Source organism: Rutidosis leptorrhynchoides, chromosome 1, assembly GCF_046630445.1.
Source record: "Rutidosis leptorrhynchoides isolate AG116_Rl617_1_P2 chromosome 1, CSIRO_AGI_Rlap_v1, whole genome shotgun sequence".
In the NCBI taxonomy this organism is placed as follows: Eukaryota; Viridiplantae; Streptophyta; class Magnoliopsida; order Asterales; family Asteraceae; genus Rutidosis; species Rutidosis leptorrhynchoides.
The window spans coordinates 524,564,328-524,576,249 of NC_092333.1; the positions used below are offsets into that span (position 1 = coordinate 524,564,328).

Sequence of the window (11,922 nt, forward strand, 5' to 3'; positions counted from 1 at the left end):
TCCAGGTTTTTTAGTAAGCAACCGTGTAATGTTGAATCGACAAAGGTAGTCATTTGAAGGATCAAGGTAAATTTGAGAATTTTTTGTAGTTGGGAGGACTTTTAACAAATTTTAATCTTCGTATATGACCTCCTGAAATTGAACAATGCACATTAGATTATATTCTCAACAATGTATTATAGTTATATGTTAATTATTATACACATGTGAATGAGTTCATTCTTTGTTGCAAATCAAATCCAGTTATGTTATTCCAATACACCAAACACTCTATAATACATGATCCATAATACAAGAATTATTTATTATTCCGTAGTAGATAATTGAATTCCTTTAAGGTCTGAGATTCTATTTCAACGTCCCCTCCCATCATCGGTGTTAACCGACGTGGGTTTGACTTTTTTTTTTCCCTTCCTTTTACTATATTATTCTATTTTCTTATTGGTCCACCTCATATTCGACTTTGAAATAAACACCGAACGACACCACACTTTAATCAATTTCGAGGTCCATTTTCGACCTTGAAATGGATACCGAAAAATGGATACGAATACCTCATGCTCTTATAAACAAGTCAACAATTATTAAAGAGTAATCATGGTGGACTATGTACATTAGAGTGTGGTCGAATTAACCGTCCTCCCGAGTAACCCGAACAAACAAAGAAAAAACCTTCTATCTTTTACTCCGTAATACATGAATTCATTCACTCAACTTTTAAAAAAAACAAAACTTACCTTAAATATACAATGACAACAACAACAAAACCCAATACCACATAAGTGGTGTATGGAGGAGGTGGGATGTAGACAATCATTCTCCTATTCGAGAATAAAGACAAGTCATTTCTCCAGAGTACCAACAACGCAAAAAAAATAATTTAGGTGTTGTGATGCAAGTTAGTACAAACCACAGGTACTAACGGCGTAATTTTTTCTATTTAAAATTTCAATTTTAAATCCAACTAGCGGACAACTTCTAGATAGAGTGGACAGTTAAACGACGTCACAGGCATGAAGTATTTGAATGTATCATCAATTGGCGGGCTCTCCTGTAGATTAACCTAGACATGATCTCGCCGATGACCCAAACCCTAGATGACAACTACCTCGACGACGAAGCTTTATGGGCGGCAATCGACTCCGCCGCCGTATCCTCGTCGGCGATTGCCTCCGTCACCAAATCTCTCAAACCTCAAACTAATAATAACAACAATCGCTACCATTCCCCCAAAATTCAGTTTCCAATCATGTCAAAATTCAACTCATCTACACCAATATCCAGCAGCACAAACCCTAGAAAACACTCAATGATTGAAAACGAGGTATTTCAAGTGGAAAGGTCCAATGGAGAACGTCCGATGAAGATAGCTAGGTTTTGTAGATCGGAAACAACTTCTCCGCTTGCAATGGTGAAGCATGTGCAACACACGCCGACTACACCGTCTTCGTATAGTTCGGAATATCAGATTCAGAGTCCTGTTAATTGTTTATCTGATTGCTCGGTGATGACGCATAGCTTGTCCGGTCGATATCCTACTGTTTCTGTCTTCAAAGAGTATCAGAATGCTGCTATAGCGGTCTGTATACCTTCCGTATTATAATCAATTCATATTCTATCTGTTTTTTAGTTAAATTGTAATTGCTTCATATATTTGTGTTAGTGAATAGTCGAACACTTAACCTGATCCTACGAATGGTTAGGTAGATGTTATGTTATAATGTTGAATCTGTAGTGTTAAAGTGTATGGATTACTGACATTTGAATTTCAGTCTTTGACCATTTAGTTAAAATGTAGTTGCTTCATATATTTGTGTTAATAAATAGTCGAATACTTAACCAGATCATACGAACGGTTAGGTAGATGTTATGTTATAATGTTGAATCTGTAGTGTTAAAGTGTATGGATTACTGACATGTGAATTTCAGTATTTTGACCATTTATAAAAATCTATAGAAAGTAACGCATAGCTAAAGAATTTAGTAATCACTGGATAATTGGTTGTGCTTGTGATAACATTGTGGACCAATATGACTAACCACTACCATATGGAATTAGGATGAAAACAGGTAATAACTAAGATAGTTTCTGTAAAGCAGAGTTTGCACTTTGCAACTTTATATACAACATCATCACAAAGAAAAGCACTGCAACTATAGTTGGATGCAGCGAGTGTTTCTTTGGGCAAAAAAAGGTGTAAATTGGCGGGAACACCCTGATCCTGTGTGCCTTTTTGGCACCAGCCATTGTCCACCCCACAAGGATTAGCTCCGGGCAACTCCCCTATCCTGGAACCCCAACCATGTGACAGACTGACCCCCGGAGGGATCGAACCTGCGTCTGTATGGGCAAACTTCCACATGGTGGGTCCCCAAGAATATTTGGGTGTGGGTACCGTTGAAGCAATGTGTTGGTGGTTACCAACCACATGAATTTTGACATGTTTAATTGTGGCTCACATTTACAAGTCAAATAAGGATGAAGTTGTTTTTCACATGTGACAATTGTGAAGTCAAAATGGTAGGCTAGTGTGGCTACATTTGTTGGAAATGTTTTCATATGTGGTTTTCACATTAGGAAGAAAATATTATAAATACAAGGATATCTAGCTTGTTGAAATCATCCAAGAGTGGGATCAAGTGATCCAAGGGAGGATCAAGTATCACAAATGAGAGAAAACACAGTTGATCGATAATATCAACGGAGTGTGTTTATTTGTGAGGTCGAGAGTTTTATTCTTGTAAGGAGTGTAAAAAAGTGTACGAGAAACTTAGATTTTATACTAAAATCTAAGGGGCTTGGGTTTGGGTTTAACTCATAGTGTACTTTTTCTTGTACCGGGTTCTTTTATATTATAAGAATAAAGGAGACTCTTGGGGTGGACGTAGGCAGGGTTTTGCCGAACCACGTTAAATCATCGTGTTATCAGTTACTTTATTTGCTTTCTATTATTTCACGCAAGTTTGTCTCAAACAAATTATATCCTCGCTTCCGCTGGTGTGGGTGCGCTAGGCAAGTTGTCATAACAAGTGGTATCAGAGCATCCAGGTGTTTCGGATAAGGTTTTTTTTTTGTTTGGAGATGGCGAGAAACGGCGGTATGCAATTTAAGGTGGAGCCATTTGAGATGGCGGATGACGATCGGTATATTATTGAACACATGGATGTGTTTAATGGTCTGGTTAATCAACTTGAATAAGTTGAGGTTTAAAGGAGGAAGAAGATAAGATCCTTATTCTTCTTGCCTCTCTTCCCAGTTCGCAGGATAAGAGACGAAAATCCGATAACCGTTTTGAGCATGGGTTTGCTATGGTTGGTCATGGAAGGGAAAGGTTTGCCGAGAAGAGATCTAGTGATAACGGTAGGTCTAGATCTGGAGACGGCGTGAAGAGTATCCAGTGCTTCAAATGTCATGAGTGGGGTCACTAAGGAAAGGTTGTCCACTCTGGAAGAATGGTGAAGATAAATCTGGGGGTTCAACGGCTGCGGTAGCAGTTAATGTACCGGTGGGAGATGGTCTCACAATCTCCAAAAGTTCTACTTCTGCTCAAGATGAATGGATTTTAGATTCTGGTTGTACGATGCATGTGTGTTCCAAGAAAGCTTATTTTGATAAGCTAATATTAAAGAAAGCGGGGGTGCTGACTTTAGGTGATGGTTCAACATGTGATGTTGAGGGTGTTGGCATGGTGAAAATAAAATTGTTTCACGGAGCTGCTTACGCTCTTAGTGGTGTGGCGTACACACCAAGGATGTGCAATAATCTAATTTCCTTATGCGTGTTGGATTCTCAAGGATACGGATATTGGGTCGTAGGTGGAGTTATGAAAATCACACGTAGCGTGAAGGTCCTGATGAAGCGAGAGAAGTATGAGGGTTTATATCGTCTGGTGGCGAGTACAAAATGTACTCTTGTCTCGAAGGTTTAGAAAGCGTGCACGCGGGAAACGGGAACATGTTGGGACATGTTTGACCAAGGTAGACGATGGTGAGAAGGAAAATCCTACTGTGGTGGAAGAGGTGATTCGAGACTCCTCTTCGATGTCAACTAGGTAAGTTGACAGGGTTAGTTGCACATGATTATTGGCTGTTTTATTTGAATCGGGGTTCAGGACCGAGGTGATTCATGGTGTGTGCAGCGGGGATAACGGAGGCCAATGATGAAAATACTAGGTGTTAGTATTTTCGGTGACGAAGAAGATAAATGTTCGCCAAGGTGGAGATTGTTGGACGGTGGTTACCAACCACATGAATTTTGACATGTTTAATTGTGGCTCACATTTACAAGTCAAATAAGGATGAAGTTGTTTTTCACATGTGACAATTGTGAAGTCAAAATGGTAGGCTAGTGTGGCTACATTTGTTGGAAATGTTTTCATATGTGGTTTTCACATTAGGAAGAAAATATTATAAATACAAGGATATCTAGCTTGTTGAAATCATCCAAGAGTGGGATCAAGTGATCCAAGGGAGGATCAAGTATCACAAATGAGAGAAAACACAGTTGATCGATAATATCAACGGAGTGTGTTTATTTGTGAGGTCGAGAGTTTTATTCTTGTAAGGAGTGTAAAAGAGTGTACGAGAAACTTAGATTTTATACTAAAATCTAAGGGGCTTGGGTTTGGGTTTAACTCATAGTGTACTTTTTCTTGTACCGGGTTCTTTTATATTATAAGAATAAAGGAGACTCTTGGGGTGGACGTAGGCAGGGTTTTGCCGAACCACGTTAAATCATCGTGTTATCAGTTACTTTATTTGCTTTCTATTATTTCACGCAAGTTTGTCTCAAACAAATTATATCCTCGCTTCCGCTGGTGTGAGTGCGCTAGGCAAGTTGTCATAACACAATGCTTCTTTGGTAGCGAGTGTTTCTTTAATCAATCAACAAAGTATTGGCTTATCTGCTTTTAGGAGGGTGTAAGTGATCCCCTCTGTAAATAACATTATTAGCAAGGTTGGGAGAATGTTGAACCTAGAAGGCAGGTGGTGAATAGGTTGTCCATGAACGTTGGTCCAAATTCTTAGGGTTGATCAGAGGTGGTTTCACAAATCAAATGCAGCTATATTAAGATAACAAGACATATAAGCAAAAGCATTTATTAAGAACATCATGCATAAACGATAGAGGCTTTGATGATGATGATACCTAATGCCTCATTCAGTTTTTATACCAGAAGTAACACATAATGTTATGTGTTTTCAGATTCTTGAGAAGAGTGACTATACTATGATCTCTGGGAATCCTTTCATCAAAAAGTCTGGTAAAGCTGTTTCACTTTCTAATTTAGTTCGTTCCTCGAAAAATGTTGCTGATGGATTCACATTGTGAAAACAGGTTGGAGAAAGATATCATTTTATTTCAACATCTCCTACGAAATTAAAGATAAGACTATAGAGTTTGATGATAATTGTAACGTGCAACGTGCTGAATTCATAGTTCGGGCACATATGCAGTATGTTTCTATACTTGAATTGAGATGCAATTTGGTTTCCATTGTTATGGTTTGTTACAACTGTTTTATTTGTTTATAGAGGTGGGAGGTTCTCTGATGGATGGGGTTCATGTGAAAGACGTGAGAAGAGATTTGTAAAACCAAACCATGATATTCCTAGCACTGCTGAAACAAGAGCTAAAAATAAAGCTTGTCAGGTACATTTCTCTCTTTGCAATTGTCGTAAACTTCAGAATTTATTAGTGTCTGAAATATCTGCGCATTAGATCACGATGCACTACCTAGAGATTAAGCTCTCTTAACCGCTTTGATAAGTGAAGGCTGCTTAATTGACTACCTAGGACTAGGAGTTAAGGACATACTACTAATAATTGCATTTAGTGTTGATAACCTCAAACAAGGGTTAATTAATATGTTTCAAATTTACACTTCTTACAATGTTTTCTTGCATACATCACAGATTTCCAATTACTTACACAACTAGTTTTCGAGCTTTTTCTTTGTATCAGATTTTCTATTTTTGTTTATTCTTAATTCTTATTCTTATTATTAAGATGGCTGTAAAGCTGTGCCAACTTCAATTGAACATTCAGTTTCAATGAATATATGATAAGCATATGGTGTAAGGAACTGATCATCCATCAATCTGGACTGATTGTAGTTTTTAGAATGTTTACTTTCATCCAACCCCCTTTTTGCGTCTTCTGGATTTGTTACACACTTATAGATGACCCCTTTCACACCACAATGGCTGTATCATTTCAGCATACATGCAATTAGTGATAGCTGAATATTAGTGAAATTCCCAAATAGAATGAATATCGACCACTTCTGCGATAGAATAAATGGATCACCACAATGGGGAAAATAGATGGTTGTGTTAGATTAGTTTATTTTTCAATAAGCTGAATTAAGTTATAGAAATGTGTGAGCTACTTGGACATGTAATTTTGAAAGATCATATCATTGGGCTTTGTGTTTTTATTCCCAGAAGGAATCACTCTTCTTCGTCCTTGCTAGAATTTAAGTCCAATTCTCGGCAAGTAAACCTTGTTTGTGTTTGCAGGACCTGCTAGGTATAGGAGAGTACCGCCCTGGTGTCAATGCTCAGAGATGAGAAAGGAACCATGTTCATAACCCTGCTTCAAATATGGGAATTGCAAACTCCAAATTTACAACCAGCAACTGTAATTTGACTCAAAACTCAACTGTGAGGCCCCATGTAAAATCATGATCTCAGATTTTATGGTTATTGTATTTCGATATAGCAGCAAGCCTTGGCCAATGCAATGAAAGACAAATGATCTTTTTGAGGAGTAATAGTGGTCGGGTCATAATGATTAATCGCCGGTTGTTACATGTAAAAAGTAGGACAGCGCTAGTCCATCAAAAAAAAAAAAAAAAAAAAAAAAAAAACACATCACAAACGAAACAAAAACACGGTTCAACATAATTCTTCACATTTGATGTACTTTTGTTTTACTAGATCATGAAAAAATGTATATCTCCCTCTACTAGAAATGGACTAATCTTACCAGAATTTCATTTGTGTCATCAAAATCATTTATCTACCTAAAATTACATTTGTTCATACACTTCATACAAACAGAAAGTAAAAGAAAAGGACAAAGGTGAACAATCTATTTTTTTAAATCTATTTAAGCATTTCAATAATTTTTCAGCAGATCTTGAATGGCTTTGTTTCAGATGCATGATGTGTTCAAGAAGCATTCTCTTAAGTACAGCAATCCTTTGTAGAAATACAGTAGCAATCCATCAGTTCCTAAAACAGAACAAAATAAAGAGTCATGTATTAGTTATAATTCTTATAAGTTCTTCCTCCACAAATGAAGTTGAATAAACGCTGGTGTCAGTTAATTATTACGAAGAAGCACAAATAACGTGTCTGCTACCGTTTTTGTAACTTCGTTTGCAAAATAAACTTAGTACTTGCTAAAGAAACAGCAGGTACGTAAGAGCTAAAATCAGAATTTTAAAAATAGTAAGTTTCAAATGCGACACTTAAGTTACCAGGAACAAAGGACACTTACGAAGCCTTGCACGAGCAACATCCGTCTATGATCCACTTAAACAAGCTTCGGCTACAGTGTTGTCTTTACCATTTAAATCTGCAGATTGGGTTTCTCCCTTACAAAGCTCTTCTTCTGACCTGAACTCAAGCTGCTTTTCAACAGACTTCAAACTAGACTTTCGTTTATACTTCAATCGATATAGCGGAGACACACTGCACGTATTGACGGCTTCCACCACATTGCCGCCACCAGTATCACCTCCACCCCCACCACATGATTCAGATCTTTCCAAATCATTGTTTACCTTTTTCGTTTCATCAGCCTTCAAAATCTTGTGATATGAAACTGACGATTGCCCTTTTCTCTTTCTTAAAATAGAAGGCGTATTTGGAAAGCTCATCGCAGCAATCTTTAGGATTGATTCCGGGGTTTGGGCAGTTACACGGCGACACTTGTCAACATTTGGTGGAGTTGAAAAACACCGAGGGGAAATAATTCCATTCGAGTTGTACTCCACAACACCAAATTCAGTTGGCATAAAATTTTCAATTTGTGGAGGCTCATAATACAAAGAACCGTATGTTGGAACGTTGGATCGTATTGGTGTTGCATCTAATGTCTCCAGATCATGCATTGTACCGCAAGTCTCAAACTTCGGAATCAAATTGCGACTAAGGTGACTAAGATCAAATTTCGACGGATGTGATTTGCTTCTAGCGGTTTCAGAATCAGTTGATCCACAAGGAACAAAACTTGATGAAGCATCCACATCTTGAGAAGGGGTTGAGCATTCTATGTCATCTGTGGCATCCATTTCTGCCTTACGGTGTTCTGCAGTTGCAGGTGATTCCCGAGCATGTGTAATACGTTTTACGGATGACGGTGTTTTGCTTATGTCACCACCTCCGTTCTGAATATCATTTTTCGGGATAATTGGAAGGTTCCCAGTGGCTAAATAGAAATCTAACTTCTTCTTTAAAGAACTATTCCAATGGTTTTTTATTGCATTGTCAGTCCTGCATGAATAATAAATTTCATTTATGAACAAATGAATATAAATGAATAAAAGAGAGGGCAAATAGTCCAAAAAAAATTGAGTAGGATAGTAGGTAGCAGACGAGACTCGAGAGCCAATCAGTATTTCTCCCAAAGACAAAAACTTTTGTAGAGGAGGCAATTTAGAACCATCAATCTAAAAATGTGTCAATTTGGGTAATGCTTAATCTCTAAAAGGTCACATGGGTTGAATGGGTTATAACTTATTAATCAGAAACGTATTCAAATACTGAAAACCTTTTAGAATGCTTATTTATCTGATACTAGAACCAAATAAACAAGTTAACAGATGGTGTTTGCAAATCTGCCTAACCTAGCCCGTTTGTATAAGATTGTCCTCATTTGACCCATTACCCGACCCACAATTTAAGTGATGTATTTTGATAAAATGCTATCTCACCTTCCAGGCAACGCCTTGGCTATTTCAGCCCATTTGTTTCCATGCACACGATGTGCATTCATTAGGGCCAATTCTTCCTGCAGAGTCCAAGCATCCTTTTTAATATCTGGATTCAAATGATTGTGCCACCTGCAATTATGTATAGCCGTTTTCAAATATAATTTTCACGGTGCTTTTTAAAGAAACAGTAAAAAACCTCCTGCTGCGTAAGAATCTGGAACAAAAAAGAGTATATGTATTACCTTTCACGACACTGTTTTCCGATACGTCCAGGTAGGGACTTGGCAATGAGAGACCATTTTGTAGGCCCATATCTATTCACCAGCTCAACAATTGTTTCATCCTCCTACAGTAGAATATTACAGAAACAAGAGAGTTTACTAATTGAATATTTATACGAGTCTACGTACGAAAAACTACAACACAAAAAGAGGAAAGAATTGAGTGTAAACCTCGAGAGTCCAAGGGCCTTTAATAAGTTCTGGATTAAGAACCTTTTGCCAGCGATGCAGACATTGGACTTCAGATCTATCGGGAAAATATTCGGCTGCAAAACATAACATTCATGAGTGAAATTCAAACATGGCAAACTAGAGCATCTCAAAATTCAGCATTTTAAAGCATACCAATTAGAATGTACTTTATCACGAGGCATAACAACTCTATAGTTAATATATTTAAGGTGCCTAGTTAAGTAAGAGTTGATGCTATGGGCAAAACACAATGAGAAGACTCACCTATTTTCTTCCAGCTTTTACCCTTGAAAAGCCCAACAGCCCTTTTTAGCGTCTCATCCTGTGAAAGAGCAAACGAACTTAAATATAACAAGCTATCACACAACATGCTATCAGTTTTAGCAGAAACACATCACATGAAGACCGAATAAATAAGCAGGAAAATGCCCTTTTGAACTATAAAAAAAATAGACGTTTGAAGATTTGTTTGCTCTATAAGTCCCATATGACATCTTTTTAAATAAAACTTGCTTGCAAAACACAAAAACAGAACACCAAAATTATGAAACTGTAGCTTAACTTGAGCTTACTCCATAACTTATACATGAAAATATGATGATTTACATCACAACTAACAAAACTTATATAACTATCTTTCCAATGCAAACAAATATTAATAAGCATCAGTATATTAAAGATAAACTGCGTACCTCCTCTGGGGTCCAACCTCCCTTTGCTCGTCTAATAGGCCCTGTTGTCCTCCTACAATTCATATATCATATTGTCAATACAAAAAGCCTCATTCACAGCTATTAAATTATGCAGTATCCAGTAGGGCTTTAAAAAGTTTCAAGCTTTTTTAACTTCTCAATAAGTTATTGATGTTCTAAAGAAAATTTTTCCACATTCCATTAATAGAAGTACATAATCATGCATCAACATAGAGGTATAATCAAAATAAGCTATTAACTCATTCATTTCTATATGAAACATGTTTTAGTATCTATAAGTCACCACATAATCTTCAGCATCGAATGAACAAATGCAATTCACCTAAACAAAACAACATCAATTTAAAATATAAGCATAATTCATCGCTGATACAAATGAATAGTCAGAATCATACCGATTAGGTGGTGATGTGGCAGCAGGACTAGAATTTTGGGGAGACTTGGGCAAGACAATGCCACTACTACCTTCCGATATCGAAGAGCTCGATTGTTTGTTCTCGACGCAATAGCCTTCCAAATTCACCTTACTCATATCCAATTCTTCCTATATATATATAACCCCTAAAATGTACAAAAAACCATTAATTCATCAGAATACCAAAACCTTCACAACAGACATCAAAATCCCTAATTACCATAACAACAAAATGAATTAATAACATTAAATACCAAGCATTCAAAGCCAGATCTAAAACTTAACAACAAATCAGATCAAATTAAACTTGGTTGGCTTAACCCAATTCGATTCCACTTTCTATAAACCTATACAAACAACCATAATTCAACCACACAAAAACCCTACATAAATAGAAATCAAAAGGAACATAACTACTTAATCCAACGAATAATAACTGATAAATTAACCACATGAGAAGAAACCTAGTTTAGCAAATTGATAAAGATAGGAACTTTAGAAATATTAATTGGATTTTGACTAATAATTAATTCAATTGAAGTAAATTGAATTAAACATACCTCTGATAGTAAAGAAGTAAAGGCAATTTAAGAACCCTAATTAAAATCCAATTGAAACCATCTTCAGTAGAAATAAAGATGTTTTTTTGGTTTCGAATGAAACCTTTGCCCGTTGAAAGATCGAGATATATAAAGAGAGAGAAAACGTATAATTTTTGGTTTGTATTTTAACGAATATAATGAGCAAGTAACGTCACCGTTTACTGACGTTAATGGGTAAAGGGAATTTAAGGATGGATAGACTTAACGGTCACTGACGGTTCACGTTAACTCTAAGTTGGGGTGCGAAAGTTTGAACCTAGATATTAAACGGCACACAAGTCTTTGTGAGCCGTCTGTTAAATGTTGAGGATGTTTTGTAGCCGTTGGATGGTTTTTATTACTTATCGGTCCCAAAACAATTGTTTATATTTTCATTTTCATTTCAATTAAATTAAAATAAATAAATAAATAATAAATAATACTGTACATTTTTTAAGATAAACAATTTAACCTTTTACCACTTCTTTCACTTTTTCTCAAATTCAAGTATAAAGTAAGGAATTTTGTTAAAGAACAGTTTTAAAAGTTGTTAACATGCATTGTACATTTTAATAGTCGCTAATTAAAAAATTGATAACTGCTATGTATAATAATTTGATGCATGTTAATGTGATGATCCGAAAAATTTCGACTTATTTTGAACCAAATTCTCGATATGATTTAATGTTTCCGACACGATAAGCAAAGTCTGTAAAACTGAATCTCAAAATTTTTGAACTATTCAATTACCCATCGACTGTCCTCGACGATTCGCGAACAATTATATGTAAAAAG

The 11,922-nt window shown here is 36.4% G+C and overlaps 2 protein-coding genes across 2 annotated transcripts; one reads left to right on the plus strand and one right to left on the minus strand.

Annotated features, from left to right (window-relative positions):
- The first annotated feature begins 1,022 nt into the window (after positions 1-1,022).
- On the plus strand, positions 1,023-6,623 carry LOC139841940 (uncharacterized). The gene is made up of 5 exons (XM_071832128.1): positions 1,023-1,579; positions 5,207-5,264; positions 5,339-5,456; positions 5,536-5,653; positions 6,523-6,623. The coding sequence occupies exons 1-5, from the start codon at positions 1,070-1,072 to the stop codon at positions 6,571-6,573; spliced, it is 855 nt and encodes a 284-aa protein (XP_071688229.1). The 5' UTR covers positions 1,023-1,069; the 3' UTR covers positions 6,574-6,623.
- A 305-nt stretch (positions 6,624-6,928) lies between these two features.
- Positions 6,929-11,237, minus strand: LOC139877213 (transcription factor MYB3R-3). The gene is made up of 9 exons (XM_071864628.1): positions 11,107-11,237; positions 10,527-10,692; positions 10,111-10,162; positions 9,683-9,740; positions 9,398-9,492; positions 9,188-9,291; positions 8,946-9,074; positions 7,508-8,505; positions 6,929-7,239 (listed from the first exon to the last, which is right to left on the minus strand). Exons 2-8 carry the CDS (start codon positions 10,661-10,663, stop codon positions 7,533-7,535), a joined length of 1,548 nt encoding a protein of 515 aa, XP_071720729.1. The 5' UTR covers positions 10,664-10,692; positions 11,107-11,237; the 3' UTR covers positions 6,929-7,239; positions 7,508-7,532.
- Positions 11,238-11,922: the final 685 nt, after the last annotated feature.